Source organism: Microtus oregoni, unplaced genomic scaffold, assembly GCF_018167655.1.
Source record: "Microtus oregoni isolate MIOR12 unplaced genomic scaffold, Mior012 000029F_ref0000214, whole genome shotgun sequence".
Classification (NCBI taxonomy): Eukaryota; Metazoa; Chordata; class Mammalia; order Rodentia; family Cricetidae; genus Microtus; species Microtus oregoni.
Genome location: NW_024543088.1, coordinates 9,381,777 through 9,398,269, shown reverse-complemented (window position 1 = coordinate 9,398,269; position 16,493 = coordinate 9,381,777). Strand labels below are relative to the sequence as shown.

At 47.0% G+C, this 16,493-nt stretch overlaps 1 protein-coding gene across 1 annotated transcript in view; it reads left to right on the top strand.

Moving 5' to 3' along the window:
• The window catches only part of Flt3 (fms related receptor tyrosine kinase 3), a 96,106-nt gene that overhangs the window by 60,414 nt on the left and 19,199 nt on the right, over window positions 1–16,493 (top strand). The window contains exons 10-15 of the mRNA XM_041678151.1: window positions 6,214–6,317; window positions 7,318–7,426; window positions 7,776–7,954; window positions 9,046–9,152; window positions 9,232–9,364; window positions 9,614–9,718. Coding sequence (XP_041534085.1) covers window positions 6,214–6,317; window positions 7,318–7,426; window positions 7,776–7,954; window positions 9,046–9,152; window positions 9,232–9,364; window positions 9,614–9,718 — 737 coding nt within the window. The remainder of the gene's footprint in view (window positions 1–6,213; window positions 6,318–7,317; window positions 7,427–7,775; window positions 7,955–9,045; window positions 9,153–9,231; window positions 9,365–9,613; window positions 9,719–16,493) is intronic.

The window sequence follows — 16,493 nt, the reverse complement described above, 5'->3', positions numbered from 1 at the left end:
TAGACCAAGCCTGGCCTTTCTCAACTCCTCCCTTTGGGGGGTGAGGGGAGCAAATACAAGGAAGTAGAAGGTGATTTGGTGGCAGGATGAACCCCTCTTCCTAATTGTAATGACATTACATAGGCTTATTCTCCAAGATAAATCACTGTGAACTCAAATTTCCTGAAGCTAAAAAAGAAATAAAGAAGGAAAAAAAAAACCCTGAGGAAATGAGGCTCTGAGCCTCCTGATGAGCCTCCTGATCACTTGGATTGTTGTTGGGGTCGTAAGGGTGGGAGAGAGCCAGGTGGAGGGGGGGGGGGCACAGGCCCATGCCCTGGAACACTGGAGGCAGAAGGAAGAGAGAATGTGAATCTGGGGCCTGTTGAGGCCACGTAAAGGCAAGAGGAATCGGTAAAGCTATCTAGAGATTTAGTTCTGTGTCCCACTAAGTTCGGTGATGGATTTCCTATCTGGATATTGATGAAGAGAAAATACCTCAGGGGCTTTCCCTGCGGCAAGCCATGGCCTGTGGAGACAGCATGAAGGAGGGACAGGAAAGAAGAATCTTCACACAGCCTTGCGCTTTGTCCTTCACGGTGCAAAACGGTTGTGTGTAGTCAGATTTTTTGTTGGGCTGCCAGCTCACAACAACAACAAAATAAAACATGGCACGGGGACTCATATTAATTATGGAAGCTCAGTCTATAGCTTAGGCTCGTCCCCTACCTCTTATAACTTAAATCAACCCATTTCTATTCATCCACGTCTTTTACCTCCCCTCCTGCATGTCTCGCATCCTCTGTGTCTGGCTAGTGACTCCCTTCTTCCCAGCATCCTCTCTGCCCCCAAAATCCTGCCTGGTTATTGGCCCTTTTTTTTTTCCAGCTTTTTATTAAACCTGAGTGACACATCTTCACAGTGTACAAAAAGATTATTCTACAACAGCTGTGTGGTTATTAGTTTCTCCACCAAACTGAGCAGAACTTTCGCCACGGTCCCTAGCTAGCTGTGTCAGTCGGTCAGTCCCTCATGTCTCTCCGTCTCTGTCTCTGTCTCCTCCTCTCCTGTTTGATACAAGCAAGGCTCACTGTGTGACCCACATTAGCTTTGAACTCTTTTTTATTTTTTTTTAAAGAATTTGTGTATTTTTATTTTCTGTTTATTAGTATTTGCCTGAATGGTTCTATATGCCTGCCTGGTGCCCATGGAAGCCAGAAGAGGGTGTTGGATCCCCTGGTGGAGTTTTAGGTAACTGTGAGTCACTGGGAACTGAACCCGGGTCCTCTGAAAGACCAGCCCACTGAGTTACCTCTCCAGCTCTTGACCTTGGACTCTTAATTTTCCCATTTCTGCCTCCAGAGCAGAGATTCCAGGTGTGTGCCAGTGCCATGTGGGCTACTGGCTGGGTTTTGTTCGTTTGTGAACTCTCTCCTCTGGTCCTTTTCAAGACCTTTGGCCATCGTCCAGAGAGTCACATTTTCTGCTTTAGAGGCTCCTGTTCTTCCCTTTCTGAAACCTGGGAATTGCTGCCTTTTGCCCCACCCTCACCCCACCCCTCCCCCACACCCACAGTTGGCCCTGGGAATTGCTGTGGTTGGCCCCACTGCCAGCGCTCCTCCTCCCCCACCCCCACAGCTGGCCCTGGGAATTGCTGTCATTTGCCCCACCGCCTCCCCCTTCCTCTACCACCACCCCTCCCCCATTCCCACAGCTGGCCCTGGGAATTGCGGTCATTGGCCCCAGGGCCAGCACTCCCCCTCTCCCACACCCACCCCTCCCCGCGGCTGACCGTCCTGCCATTACTTCACGTCACCAGCTGTCACCAGCGTTTCTTCCTTGTCCTGAAGTAGGCCAGGGTAAGAAATGGAGGCTGGGGGGTAGCTCAGATGGCAGGCAGTGTGTGTGCCTCTCCCACAAAGTCCTTGGTTCAGTCTCTGCTTTCATAGAACCATGATGGAGGAAGGTCATTGGCTAAATAAAGAAACTGCCTTGGCCCATCTGATAGGGCAGAATTTAGATAGGCGGAGTAAACAGAACAGAATGCTGGGAGGAAGAGGAAGTGAGCTCAGAAATCATGCAGCCCCTCTCAGAGCCAGACATGATGAAGCAAGCCGCCAGGTCAGACATGCTGAATCTTTCCCGGGGTAAGACTAGTGCTATACAGATTACTAAAAATGGGTTAGGCAAAATATGAGAATTAGCCCGTAAGAGGCTAGAGCTAGTGGGCCAAGCAGTGTTTAAATGAATACAGTTTGTGTGTTGTTATTTCTGGTGTAAAGCTAGCCGTGCAGGAGCCGGGCGGGACGAAAAGCAGGCCCGCAGCTCCCACAACAGAACCAGACATGGTGGTGTACTGGGAAGGTACACCGCCATGAGAGCATTTTATTTTCATTCCGGTGGTCCTGGGGATCAAACTCAGGGCAGGGGATATGCATGGCCGGCGCTCTAGCATGTGAACTCAGGGCAGGGGCTATGCATGGCCGGCGCTCTAGCATGCACCTCACCTGCAGCCAAACTGCTGTGAACTTGCTGCTGTGAACTTGGCAGGGGCGAGAAATGATTCCGTCTCACTAGCTGCAGCTAGGAGCACCCGACTAGGAGGTAAAGGCACCCGCAATACTGGCACCAGGACCACCCTGGCTTGAAGCCCCTACTTTTCATGTGTATCTTGGGGTCATCTGGGACTTGCTGTTGCCTTTTTGCATATGCACACCAGCATCTGAAATTTAGTTTTCCATGGTACCCCTCCGGCATGCCCTTTCCTGTTCTTTCCTGCGTAGGAACATTCTCTGAAACCTCAAATGTGAACTCTCGTTTCTCTTCTGGTAGAACTTGCACACTCTAGTTTATCTGCTCGGCTTCCCAAGGACCTCAGCCCAGGCTTGAACCTCCTGAGATAAAGGTGTGAGCCACAGTGCCTACATCCATCCCATAATTGCTTCATTATCTGCTTCTAACTTCGAATTGTAAAGTCTGAGATAATGGAAACACATTTTCCCCCCAAATTTGCGGCTGGAGACTTAATTCTCCCCACAGAATCAGGTATCGTTTGGTAGCTGAATGAATGTCACTGTCATCTCCAGACTTTCCACCAATAAACTTCTCCCAGTACAATCAGGCAAATCTAAGGTTGCAACGCTGTGGATACTGGGCTCAGGCATCTGCAGCATCTCCTTCGAGCCTTCACCTCTCTGAGCTAACTGCTATTTTTCTGGGGTTGTAATCAATGGACTCCATTCTACTCCCTTAGCCCTCTCTTCCCAGACATCCCAGCGCCTTCCTCTCTTTCGGTCAGGAGGCCCCACTTCCATAGCCCCATGGTTTCCTGCCTTCAGTATTGTGGTTGCCCTTCCTTGGGTCTCTCCTTTTGTCCTGCGTCTGTGAAGCCCACAGAACGTTCTGTGCTGACCTCTGCCTCCTTTGGGCAGCTACGTACCCTCCATCTAATGCTTCAGTTCTTCCCCATTTAGGGGTTTTCAGCCCACTGGGGCTACAGTCTTTCTACAGAAGGGAGGGGAATAGCTGGGCCCTTCCATGTTGAAGGCCTGTCCCCCTAAAGTGGTTCTAGGAGGTGAGACCCTGTGGGAAGTCTGTGGATGATGGGGTGTACTCTCTTGAAGTGGGGGGTGCTCCCCACTCCGCCTTTGGTTTCCCCGCTACGTGCAGTCTCGCCACGTTGTCCCCTCACAGGTCCCAGAGCAACAAGGACAGCCAACAGTGGATTGACACCCCCAAACCTGTGTGCCCCAATCAGCTTGTTCTCTATGCATTGATTTACCTCAGCTCTCTGTTAGGTCGACAGAAAGTGAGCTAACGAGAACTTTCAGGTCTGTGTCCTGCACAGTGGGCTCCTGGATGGCATCCATGCCAGCTCATGCCTACCTTTCTCTCACTCATTTCATCTAGTTATTTATTGTGTGTGTGTCCGCATGCATTGTGTGTGGAGGTCAGAGGACAGCCCTGGGACTCGGTGCTCTCCTTCCACTTTGTGCATTCCAGATGAAATTCAGCTTGTCAGGTTCGGTGACCAGAGCCACGGCTGGCCCATCCTCTCAGCACGCTGCCTGCTCTGGAAGAGTCTTCTTTTATTTGTTTGTTATTCGACACAGGGTTTCTCTGTGTAGCTTTGGAGCCTGTCCTAGAACTCACTTCGTGGACCAGGCTGGCCTTGAACTCACAGAGAGATCTACTTGCCTCTGCCTCCCGAGTGCTGGGATTAAAGGTGCGCGCCACCATCACCTGGCCTGGAAGTCTTTTTGGACATTATGCATATGTGTTACTCTCATTGGTTGGTAAGGAGTGGGCGTGTCATAGCTAGGCAGGATTTTCAAGGCAGAGAGAATGTTGGAAGAGAGTCACAGTCAGATGTGGGAGAAGCAACATGGAAGTTCATAGACGAGGTAAATGAACGTAGCAGCGTGTAGGTCAACAGAATGGGTCAGTTTAAGTTGAAAGAGCTGGCTGGAGACAAGCCTAAGCTATCTGCTGAGCATTTAGAATTAAGAGTAAGTCTCTGTGTGTTTATTTTGGATAACCCACATCCGATAGGCCTGGTAAGCATGGTGGATAACCCACATCCCACTACTGTCTCCAGCATCCCATAGGCCTGGTAAGCATGGTGGATTACACACAATAGGAAGTTACTCATGTAAAAGCGCACACTCACTTGTCATGTCCCACATCCCCAGTGACAACTTTTGGGTCCCACCCAGTTTTTCCCCCGTGCTTGGAGGGAAGCATGAAGATTAGAAAAGAATTAGACAAGAGACAACTGATAGAGTCCGGAGGGCATCAGTAAATGCTGAGATTCGCCTCATGTTTATTTCTCATAAGCTTTATCTACTCCAATCCAAAGAGGAGGGGGAAAGCACGAGACTTCTTTACCATGACACAAGAACAAAGTAATTACCTTCTTAGTACCCAAAACACCAAGTAACCTTGGTCAAAACACCCTGTTAGCAGCCACCCCTTTGTAAACAGATGTTGCATTTTTGTTTTCCGGCCACCCAGACTTAAATAATCACACAAAACCTATATTAATTAAAACACTGTTTCGCCAATGGCTCAGGCATATTCCTAGCTAGCTGTTACATCTTTTTTTTTTTTGGTTTTTCGAGACAGGGTTTCTCTGTAGCTTTGGTTCCTGTCCTGGAACTAGCTCTTGTAGACCAGGCTGGCCTCGAACTCCCAGAGATCCGCCTGCCTCTGCCTCTGCTGGGATTAAAGGCGTGCGCCACCACCGCCCGGCTAGCTCTTACATCTTAAATTAACCCATTTCTATTATTTTATATTTTACCATGAGGCTTGTGATTACCTCTTGCTTCTTGGGCAGCTACATGGTGTTTCCCTGACTCCTCCTTCTTTCTCCCTGAATTCAGTTTAGTTTTCCCGCCTACCTATATTCTGCCCTGCCATAGGTCAAAGCAGCTTCTTTATTAACCAATGGTAATAAAACATATTCACAGCATACAGAGAGGAATCCCACATCATCCCTTAGATCAAAGCTCCTGTTATAGAACCTCGAAGGAGCAAGAACAGGTCTGATTTCTCTGACCTGTAGTCAAGGTGGAATGGACCCACCTCTGTGGGCTCCCATACTTGCTGTGCACCCCCAGTAGGCACTGGAGCCTGCCCAGTTCAGTTCAAGATCTTTGTGTGAACTCAGTGGGTTTGAGCCTTCCCTAGTGTTAACTCCCGTGCGTAAGTCAGTGGTTGACCACCAAGGACTCAGTCACCTCAGGATGGAGGTGGTTTCTCTACCCACAGGGATTCATCTCTATCCTGGAAAGTCAAAGAGAGGTGTGGAGAAGCAGGACCAGGGATCCTGTCTCTCTTGGGATCCCTAGCCCTAGCAAGCCCTAACCCTTTCTGAGTTTGCACTTCTACAAAGTCTTCAGATGCTGCCAATGATGGTGCTGAGGCTATGTGGCTATGTGCTTTGAGTAAGAAGAATTAGAATACAAACACCTCCTCGTCTGGTTCTTCACTGTAGCCTCTCCTGGAAGCAGGGGGCTAAGTCTGTCTGTATTTATTTATTTATTGATTTTTCGAGACAGGGTTTCTCCGTATCTTTTTTTTTTTTTTGGTTCCTGTCCTGAAACTAGCTCTTCTAGATCAGGCTGGCCTCGAACTCACAGAGATCCACCTGCCTCTGCCTCCCAAGTGCTGGGATTAAAGGCGTGCGCCACCACCGCCTGGCCCTAAGTCTGTCTTTATTTGTTTCTCAAACAGCATATCTAAATTTTGTGATCATAAGAACAAGCCAGGAGAGTACATATTCCATGCGGAAAATGATGACGCTCAGTTCACCAAAATGTTCACGCTGAATATAAGAAGTAAGTGAACCCTCTCTTTGTCTCATTTTATTCCCTATTAATTTTTAACCAGGAAGAGTAAAACACAGAAGGGATGCTATATATATTGCATGGATGTTGCTGCACCACATGCATGCAGTACCCACAAAGGCCAGAAGAGGGAGCCTGATCTCCCCTAGAACTAGAGTTACAAATGGTTGTGAGCCACCATGTGGGTGCTGGAAACTGAACCTGGGTCCTCTGGAAGAATAGCAAGTGCTCTTAAGCCCTGATCCCTCTTTCCAGCTCCTGAAACTGCTTTTGTAAGCTACATGCTTCTTTTATGTTGACTTGAGACACGTATGCCCCTTTCTGTATCTACTCTCAGAGCTAAGACATGCTCTGTCTCCCATGAGCCCGTGTTCTTGTACTGGGACTTTGTTGGCTTGGCACTTTGAAAGGAACACACAGGAAAGGCTGTGGAGTCACCAGCTGGTTTTGGTTTTAATGACTTTCATTTGGTCTATGCAAAAGTAAGAAAAGGACAATAAGCCGGGCAGTGGTGGCGCACGCCTTTAATCCCAGCACTCGGGAGGCAGAGGCAGGCGGATCTCTGTGAGTTCGAGACCAGCCTGGTCTACAAGAGCTAGTTCCAGGACAGGCTCCAAAACCACAGAGAAACCCTGTCTCGAAAAACCAAAAAAAAAAAAAGAAAAGAAAAGAAAAGGACAATATATTTCATGAGGTTATTTGTGCAGATATTTTGAAGCTAAGTGTTGTGTTGTTAGTGCACAGATAGATGGAGCTTCTGTCCCTTAGCTCCCCCTAGGAAGTGAGCCACAGGGAGGTGATGCCTCCACCAGTCAAGAAGATTATATGACAGCTGAGGGAGGGACCAACCAAAGATTGAGACATCATGAATGAGGGGCTTCTCCAGGGGTACAGAGGCTGGAGTAAATAGGCAGCCTAAACCGAAGCCAGCACTGAGCTGTTTCTGGAAGGACCCATCTTCCATGAGCTTATTACCTGTTACTTTCCACAGAGAAACCTCAAGTGTTAGCAAGCATCTCAGCCAGCCAGGTGTCCTGTTCCTCTGATGGATACCCATTACCCTCGTGGACGTGGAAGAAGTGTTCGGACCAGTCTCCCAAGTAATGAGAAGCTTGACGTCTCTTGAAATGGAAGAGCCAAGCTGGACATGGTGGTGCCCGCCTGTAATCCCAGCCCTCGGGAGGCTGAGGCAGGAGGATCTTAGAGTTTGAGGCCAGCATAGGGTACATAGTGAGGCCCTATTCCAAAAAAACAAGAAGGAGGGGAGGGAGGGAGTGGGGAGGGGGGGAGAGGGAGAGGAAGAAGAAAAAGAAAGGAAGGAGAGGGAGGAGTAAGATTCCTGACCCTTTCACCATGAATACAGCTTGAGGAAGTGATGCATGCCCCACTTGGCTGTCACTCCCAGTGGCCACAGCTCATAACTTCTCTTCATGCCATTTTTTTCTCCAGCTGCACTGAGGAAATCCCAGAAGGAGTTTGGAGTAAGAAGGCTGACAGAAAAGTGTTTGGCCAGTGGGTCTCGAGCAGCACCCTCAGCATGACCCAGGCTGGAAAAAGGTTTCCTGTCAAGTGCTGCGCGTACAATTCCGAGGGCACGTCTTGCGAGACCATCTTTCTGAACTCCACAGGTGTGCAGCCATTTGCCGTCGTCATCAACCTGCTCTGTCCCCAGAGATTCCCCACGTGAAGTCGGGCACAGTGGCTGGCTTTGACTGGGGACTTTTTCTAAGACAGTGTAGTTCTGAGCAAGTGTAAGATCTTTTTTGAGTCAGGCAAGAATCCCCAGGGAGACCGTCCCGTTTTCCTTTTCGGGACCCAGTTCTCCATGGGTGTTATGACTCACCAGGGCTGGAAGCCCTATGCACTCCTGGTACCAAAAGTACCGCAAAACAGACTTGGCGATCTGGAATTTCTATCCCTTCCGGTTTTGTTAATCCCCTTTACTTTTTGCCTGACTTTCTACGTCATGGGGTTGTTTTTAGAGTTTTCCTAAAACGGCATCAATATTTTAGGGTGCCTGGATAATATTGATTAATTCAAACCAGGAGTGGTGGACACAGCCCACCTCACATTCCAAGGGCAGAAGCTAGAGGATCTCAAGTTCAGATCCAGGCTAAGCTACATAGAGACCTTGCCTCAGAAAAATGCAAAGCAAAGCAAACAAACCAGCCCAAGTTCTGGCTTTGGAGAGATGGCTTAGCCGTTAAGAGCACTTGCTGTTCTTGCAGAAGACAGGGGTTCAGTTCCCAGCACCCATACAGCAGCTCACAACCACCAATCAACGTCAGGGGACTGACAGCCTCTTCTGGCCTCTGAGGGCACTGGACATGCACATGGTGCACAGACACACGTGCAGGCAGACACTCACACATGTAACTTCTCTACACTCATGTGACGAATCTGGGTATCAAATACATAGACTTCTTTATATCCGCTGGGCTTGGTGAAAAGCTTAAATGTCTATCATTCTTGTGACCCAGTAGTTCAATTTTAAAAATGCATTCAGAATTGTTTCTAATTTTCTGGAAAGGGAACTCATTGTTTATAGAAACAGTGGTTTTCTGTGGGGTGCTCCATACACACAGAATGTCCATGAGGACTGAGAATGGAGGGTACTTGAACAGGCTGAGAGAGTCTTTTCATACCTGAGTGAGGGCTGACTTTTCATACCTGCAAACGGGAGTTTTACCTCACTGCCTAGCGACTGCTTCTCTTGCAGGCCCCTTCCCTTTCATCCAAGACCGCATCTCCTTCTACGCAACGATCGGCCTCTGTCTTCCCTTCATCGTCGTTTTAACTGTGCTGGTCTGTCACAAGTACAAAAAGGTAAAGCCCAGGGGAGACTCACGCCTGCCTTAGCTCTGCAGCACTTCAGACTGTCACTGATCCCTATTTGTCTCTAAAGCAATTTAGGTACGAAAGCCAGCTGCAGATGGTCCAGGTGACGGGACCCCTGGATAATGAGTACTTTTACGTTGACTTCAGGGACTATGAGTACGACCTCAAGTGGGAGTTTCCAAGGGAAAACTTAGAGTTCGGTAAGGACTGAGTGCTAGAGTTTCTGTGGCATTTCCTCTTCCTTGCAAAAATCTTTTTTTTTTTTTCCCCAGACAAGGTATTTCTGTGTAGCCCTGGCCCTCCTGGAACTCACTCGGTAGACCAGGCTGGCCTCAAACTCACAGAGATCCTCCTGACTCCGCCTACCGAGTGCTGGGATTAAAGGTGTGTGCCATCACCGCCTGGCATCCTTGCAAAATCTTTAATGCATGCCTATCCCATCTTTACAGGGAAAGTTCTGGGGTCCGGTGCTTTCGGCAGAGTGATGAATGCAACGGCCTACGGGATTAGTAAAACGGGAGTCTCCATTCAGGTGGCGGTGAAAATGCTGAAAGGTACCATGCAAAAGTCACTCCGAGACGGTGCAGTGGCCTCCTCTATCTCCTGGGCGGGCGTTCTGCTGCTTCCTGTTTGCCAAGCGTTAAGGTTAATAAGGAGCATGCAGCAGACAAGGTCATGAGTAAAGAGGACAAGCCAGGAGAGCAAACCCCTTCTTCCTCTTCTCTCTTTGTTCAGCTTTTATTGACTTCTGAGTTACAGTTTGACACAGATTCTGGGCAGGAGAACAAACCAGAAACTTCTCACTTCCCATTCTGCTCCAGGCACTCCCATCTGGCGTCCACCCTCGGGCGAGGGCATATCCTCACCTAGTTTTTAACCCAGGGCTAGGGATTGAATCCAGAGTTTTGTGTCTGCTAGGCAAGCCCACTACCTCAGAGATACATCCCCAGCCCTTCATTCTGTAACACTCTGCCTTGCTGTATAGCTCAAGTTGGTCTTGAACTTACAACTCTCCAGCTTTTACCTCAGGAATGCTGGAATTACATATGCCTTCATGCCCGGAGGACCCACTCTCTTGCTAAGGTGGTCTCTGTAAGGATAAAGGGAGCTCCTTAACCCCCACCCCCAACAGTCACTGAAGTGAGTTACAACATGCAGACTGTTAAGGAAAGATGGCAAACAGAAAAGTGTGGAACAGAAATCTCACAGTCTAAGCCCCAAGCCAAGTAACTAAGCTTCTGTACATCTTGAGTTATAGAAAGAAATAGAAGCTTGTATTGTTGGAAGAACGAAAGATGTATGTGTGTGCGTGTAGTCTGTCTGTCTGTCTTATCATATAATAAAGTCTCTTAGGTGATTTTTATAGTCTTTCTGGGTAGGGTGTCCTGGGCATGGAGATTTTTAGTCTCATCTTTCCAAGATTTCATGGCAATTGCATTTCTCCTGGGAAGGGAATTTCTCGAAGCAGATGAAACCTCCGAAGGTCTAGCTTTGTGCTTTGGACTGGAAGAAGATCAAGAGTTTAGAGCGGGGTGAGGCTGGCATGAAAGGGTAGGGGGATCTTAAGGCTGCTCCTTTAGGCCAAAGCTACCATGCTTTGGGACTTGGGGTGTTGTTTTTTGAGCTTCAGCACCTCCAAGCCACCAAGCCCGGGGTCAGTTAGAACATAAAATGCCGCTGTATGTCCTTCCATCTCAGGATGCTTGACTTCTTGTTTTCCACACTGCGTTTTCTCCTGCATCCCTACCTGCATCTCAGGCCTTTGTTAGCTCTTCTTCCATCTAGTTTTCCTTTTTTTTAAATGCATACTCACTATATATATTGGTTTAGGATACATACATTTTCTATAGATCAAGTTCAGGGCATGAAAAGGGATAGATTCCCTCCTGTATCTGCAAGAACCCTGAAGCAATATCAGAGCATTAACATAAGGACATTTAACATATGTTAAATATGGGTAGCAAATTTGTAGATTTATATTGTTTTTCTTAATGAGCATGGATAAGTATTTTTGAGATCCCAGTAGTGGGTTTCTCTACCGATGCAATAAGCCAAATCCAGTCGAAATAATAAAACCCTGTTTAATAAACAGAGCAAAGCAACTCCCAGGTGACTTTCTGGGGAGGCAGGAGAGAAATCACAAGACAGGTCCAGGGACTGGGTCTTACATACCCTGTAGGCATCATCCCCAGCATCTCATGGGGAGGAGCTGCCACTTGGCAGGCTTTCTGTAGGTGGGGTCAGGAGAGAGAGAAGTGGAGCTGAGGTGGAGCTTCCGCCTAAGCCAGCATATCTTAGTTCCACAAAACAAAGGGTATCGTTGTGGCATTTTCACACTTCCATCTGAAGCACACTCTAGTCCTGTTCACCACTTCCCAGCACCCTCACTCATCAGTCTCTTCCCAAACAGCTCCTCCCTCCCACTTCCGTGCCTTTGTCTTTTACTCTAGATCCAACGTATAAGAGAGGATATGTGCTCTTTTTCTCTGAGTTTGACTTTTTACTTAATAGAACAGTCTCTAGTTCCACCCATCTTCTTCCAGATGGCATAATCCTATTCTTTCCCACCGTGTTTATTGAGCCACAGGACACCAGTTCCTTGATTGTTAGCAATCATGACTCAAAACACAAGAGTAACAAAATAGTAATTCTTCTCTTCAACATGTTCCAAATATAAGAGAATTGTTTGCTGTAGAGAAGTTATTTCAAGTGGAATATACCAGATCAGGAACTTTCAAGTTAGTGTTTCTAGCTTAAAAAAAAAAAATGGGTGAAATACAAAATAACAACCAAAACCTCTGGGATAAATTCATCACTACGCCCACAAAGACCATCCCAAAGGTTTTCCAGTTAGATGCTCCATTGCACACATCCTGAATATTTTTATAGTTTATCTTCTCTGAGACATCAGGAACATGAGTGCAAACCACGGTGTGAACCCCGTCTCCTCCTAACTCCATAGCCAATTGCGAACCTCTGTTTCTTTCTCTTTTTTTTACAGTTTTTTTATAATAAAAACAAATAATTTTATTGTTTCTAATATAAAATAGTCAAGCGATGTTTTTAGTTTTTTAAAATTGTTTTTATTGAGCTCTATATATTTCTCTACTCCCCTCCCCTTCTACCCTCTCCCATGAACCCCATGCTCCCAATTTACTCAGGAGATCTTGTCTTTTTCTACTTCCCATGTAGATTAGATCCATGTATGTCTCTCTTAGGGTTCTCTTTGTTGTCTAGGTTCTCTGGGATTGTGAACTGTAGGCTGGCTTTGCTTTATTTCTAAAAGCCACTTATGAGTAAGTACATGTGATATTTGTCTTTCTAGGTCTGGGTTGCCTCACTCAATATGGTGTTGTCTAGATCCATCCATTTGTCCACAAATTTCAAAATGTCATCATTTTTTTCTGTTGTATAGTACTCCATTGTGTAAATGTACCACATTTTCCTTATCCATTCTTTGGTTGAGGGGCATTTAGGTTGTTTCCAGGTTCTGGCTCTTACAAATAGTGCTGCTATAAACATAGTTAAGCACATGTTCTTGTGGTACAATTGAGCATCCTTTGGGTATATACCCAAAAGTGGTATTGCTGGGTCTTGAGATAGGTTGTTTCCTAATTTTCTGAGAAATCAACATACTGATATCCAAAGGAACTGTACCAGTTTGCACTCCCATCAAAGGAGTGTTCTCTTTACCCCACATCCTCTCCAGCATAAGTTGTCATCAGTGTTTTTGACTATGACCATTCTTACAGGTGTAAGATGGAATCTCAGTGGGGCTGGAGAAATGGCTCAGAGGTTAAGAGCACTGACTGCTCTCCCAGAGGTCCTGAGTTCAATTCCCAACAACCACATACTGGCTCACAACCATCTGTAATGAGGTCTGGTGCCCTCTTCTGGCCTGCAGGTATCCATGTAGGCAGAACACTGTATACATAATAAATAAATAAATCTAAAAAACAAAAAGATGGAATCTCAGAGTTGTTTTGCATTTCTCTGATGGCTAAGGTTGTTGAGCATTTCCTTAAGTGTCTTTCAGCCATTTTAGACTCCTCTGTTAAGAGTTCCCTGTTTAGGTCTGTGACCCATTTTTTTTATTGCATTATTTGTTCTTTTGATGACCAATTTCTTGAGTTGTTTGTATATTTTGGAGATCAGACCTCTGTCTGATGTGGGGTTAGTGAAGATCTTTTCCCATTCGGTAGGCTGCCGTTTTGTCTTGTTGGCCATGTTCTTTGCTTTTACAGAAGCTTTTCAGTTGCAGGAGGTTCCATTTATTAATTGTCACTATCAGTGTCTGTGCTGCTGGGGTTATATTTAGGAAGTGGTTCCCTGTGCCAATGCATTCAAGTGTACTTCCCTCTTTTTCTTCTATGAGGTTCAGTGTGGTTGGTTTTATGTTGAGGTCTTTGATCCATTTGGACTTGAGTTTTGTGCATGGTGATAAACATGAATCTACTTTCATTTTTCTATATGTTGATATCTAATCATGCCAGCACCATTTGTTGAATATGCTTTCTTTTTTCCATTTTATATTTTTTGCTTCTTTCTCAAAAATCAGGTGTTCATAGGTGTGTGGATTGATTTCTGGGTCTTCGATTCGGTTCCATTGGTCCTCCTGTCTGTTTTTATGCCAGTACCAGGCTGTTTTCAGAACTGTGGCTCTGTAGTAGGGTTTGAAGTCAGGGACATAATCCTGTTCTTCACAGCTGAATAAAGTCATCCTATGAACCACATTTCTGTGGTCCATTCATCTGCTGCAGGTTCCTAGGCTGGTTCCCAGCACGACTACTGTCATGGTGCCACCATCATCTGTGTGGAGTTCCTGTATCTCCATTCAGTGCGCACACCAGGGGCCACCCTCTGGAACCCAGCTTCCTCTGGAGCTCTCATAACTATGTCCCTTCTAAGCCTAGGCTTCGTGTGCCCAAATACGTGTATCTCAGTGTCACTCATTTGAGTTGAAGTCCCCCAACCCTGGACCCTATCTCTACTCTAGCCTGGTGATTACTGAGCCATTTCAGTGAGACTACCTTCCACACAGTGACAGAAAAGAGGAAGCAGGTCCTTGTCACTAGTCCTCTTCCACCCTTCCCCAACCGGTTTCCCACACAGTGTTTCCTGGGCCCTCTCTCTTCCCTCTGTCCCCGTAATGATCCAGTTCTGTCTCTCCACCAATGGTAGCTTCCAAAGCAGGCACCCTATATCTTCTGCTGGGGACTGTGTGCTGAGGTGCTGCTGGCCATGGCACAGAACAGACCACACCATCTTCCTGTGTGGCATTACCTTAGCTTTCTTTCGTTTTTATCTTTTTTTTTTGAGACAAGGTTTCTCCAAGTAGGTTTCTCTGGCTGTCCTGGAACTCATTCTGTAGACCAGGCTGGCCTTGAACTCAGAGATCCATGTAATAGGAGGCAGCTTGTTCGTCCCTGGTTGCCCAGACCACAAAATAATCACACAGAAACTATATTATTTAAACCACTGCTTGGCCTATTAGCTCTAGCTTCTTATTGGCTAGCTGTTACATCCTAAACTAACCCATTTCTCCATTAATCTGTGTATTGCCATGTGGCTGTGGCTTACCAGGTAAAGTTCCCTCCGGCATCTGGCATCTGTTTCTGGGGGTAGGGGGTGGGGAGGAGGGGCTACATGGCTTCTCCTGACTCCGCCTTCTTTCTCCCAGCATTCAGTTTAGTGTTCCATCTCTGCCCCCTCCCCAGCTCTATTCTGCCCTATCACAGGCCAAAGCATTTTCCTTATTTATTAACCAATAAAAGCAACACATCTACAGAAGGACTTCCCAGGCAAGATCCACCTGTTAGGATTAAAGGTGTGTGGGCATAGCTGCCCAGTGGCTTTCTACTGCTTGGAAAATGGTTCCCACAACCTCGAGCAGTTCAGCCCTGGCTCAGCCTCCCTAGCTCTCCTTCCCAGCATGCATCCTCTCGGTTCCCTATGATGCCATACTTCCACACCCACAGTCTTTGTGCAGGTAGACCCTCCCACCTGATCTTCCCCTTTTGCTTTAGGGAATCTGCTTATCTTTCAAATATCAGCTCAGAGACCGCTTCCTTAGGGAAGCCTCCTCTCACTCATGGACAAGATCAAGTCCTTGAAGGCTATGGATGTAGCAGTGTGGTAGAACACATACTCAGTGTACTTGAATCTGTGAGTTTAATCCTACCATTAAAAAAAAAAAATCAAGCTGGACCATGGTACTCACCTTTATTCCCAACACTTGGGAGGTAGAAGCAGGTGGATCTCTGAGTTCGAGGCCAGGCTGATCTACAGAATGAGTTCCAGGACAGCCAGGGCTGCAAAGAGAAACCCTGTCTTGAAAAACAAAAACAAAAACAAACAAACAAAAAAGGCAAAACAAAACAAAACAGAGAATCGAGTTTTCTGCAGTATGGCACAAGAGCACCGCATAGACTTCTAGAATTCCAGACTCTAGCACAGCTTTGTCTGTTTAGCTATCCCGTTCATGTCCCACCTGCTGCATTAGTCCAAAGCCTTCTGAAAGCAGCATGTGGTGGTGTTTCCTGTGCTAGTCTGTCCTAATGCTATGTATTCTGCTGCTTCAGTCCGCGGTGGTCTCCTGTGTCCAATCCCACTGTGGGGGACTCACTTGGCTTCCTTCCAGGATGCAGCGGACCCTTCTCCCCACCTATCCAGGCTGTTCAGTGTCCCCCTAGTGTAACCCCAAAGTCCTTTCATTACATTCCCTTTATCTTGTGAGGTCATCCCCATCAGGAAGTCAGTTCCACTGTCCCCTTGGCAGATATCAGAATCCCAGATGACAAAGTCCCTTCTATAAAATGGCAGTGTTTGCATAGAACCAAGAGGACTTGGAGCCTGCAATAGAGATTCCAAAGAAAGATGCTGCCCTTGTCCTTAGGGCTTCCAAACCCACTGTCGTAGGGGTGCCCTAAGCAGCTACACTGGCCTCAGTGTCAGGAGCGCCTTAACATGTAACGGTGTAAATGAATTCAGACAGATTGTAATAATATATACAGCTTTAATGGGGAAATAGACTTACAGGACCACAGGTTCCCTCAACGAACAGGCGGCTGGCCTGCTCGCCCGATTTATAAGTAAACATTCGCCCGAGGCGAACACGCCCCCTAAGGGGCTGGGCTTATCCCTATATTAACACCCTGTGGCACACTGTGTCGATCCCTTCCCTGGAGAGATCGCATTGGCTAGAGAGTAGATGCGTTATCTTTTCCAACCCTGCCCCCCATTAGACATACTTACAAATGGACGTTTCTAGACCTGGGGACCAGTTATACGTTAGAGACAACTATGCTTGCTGAAGCTCCTCCTGGCCTT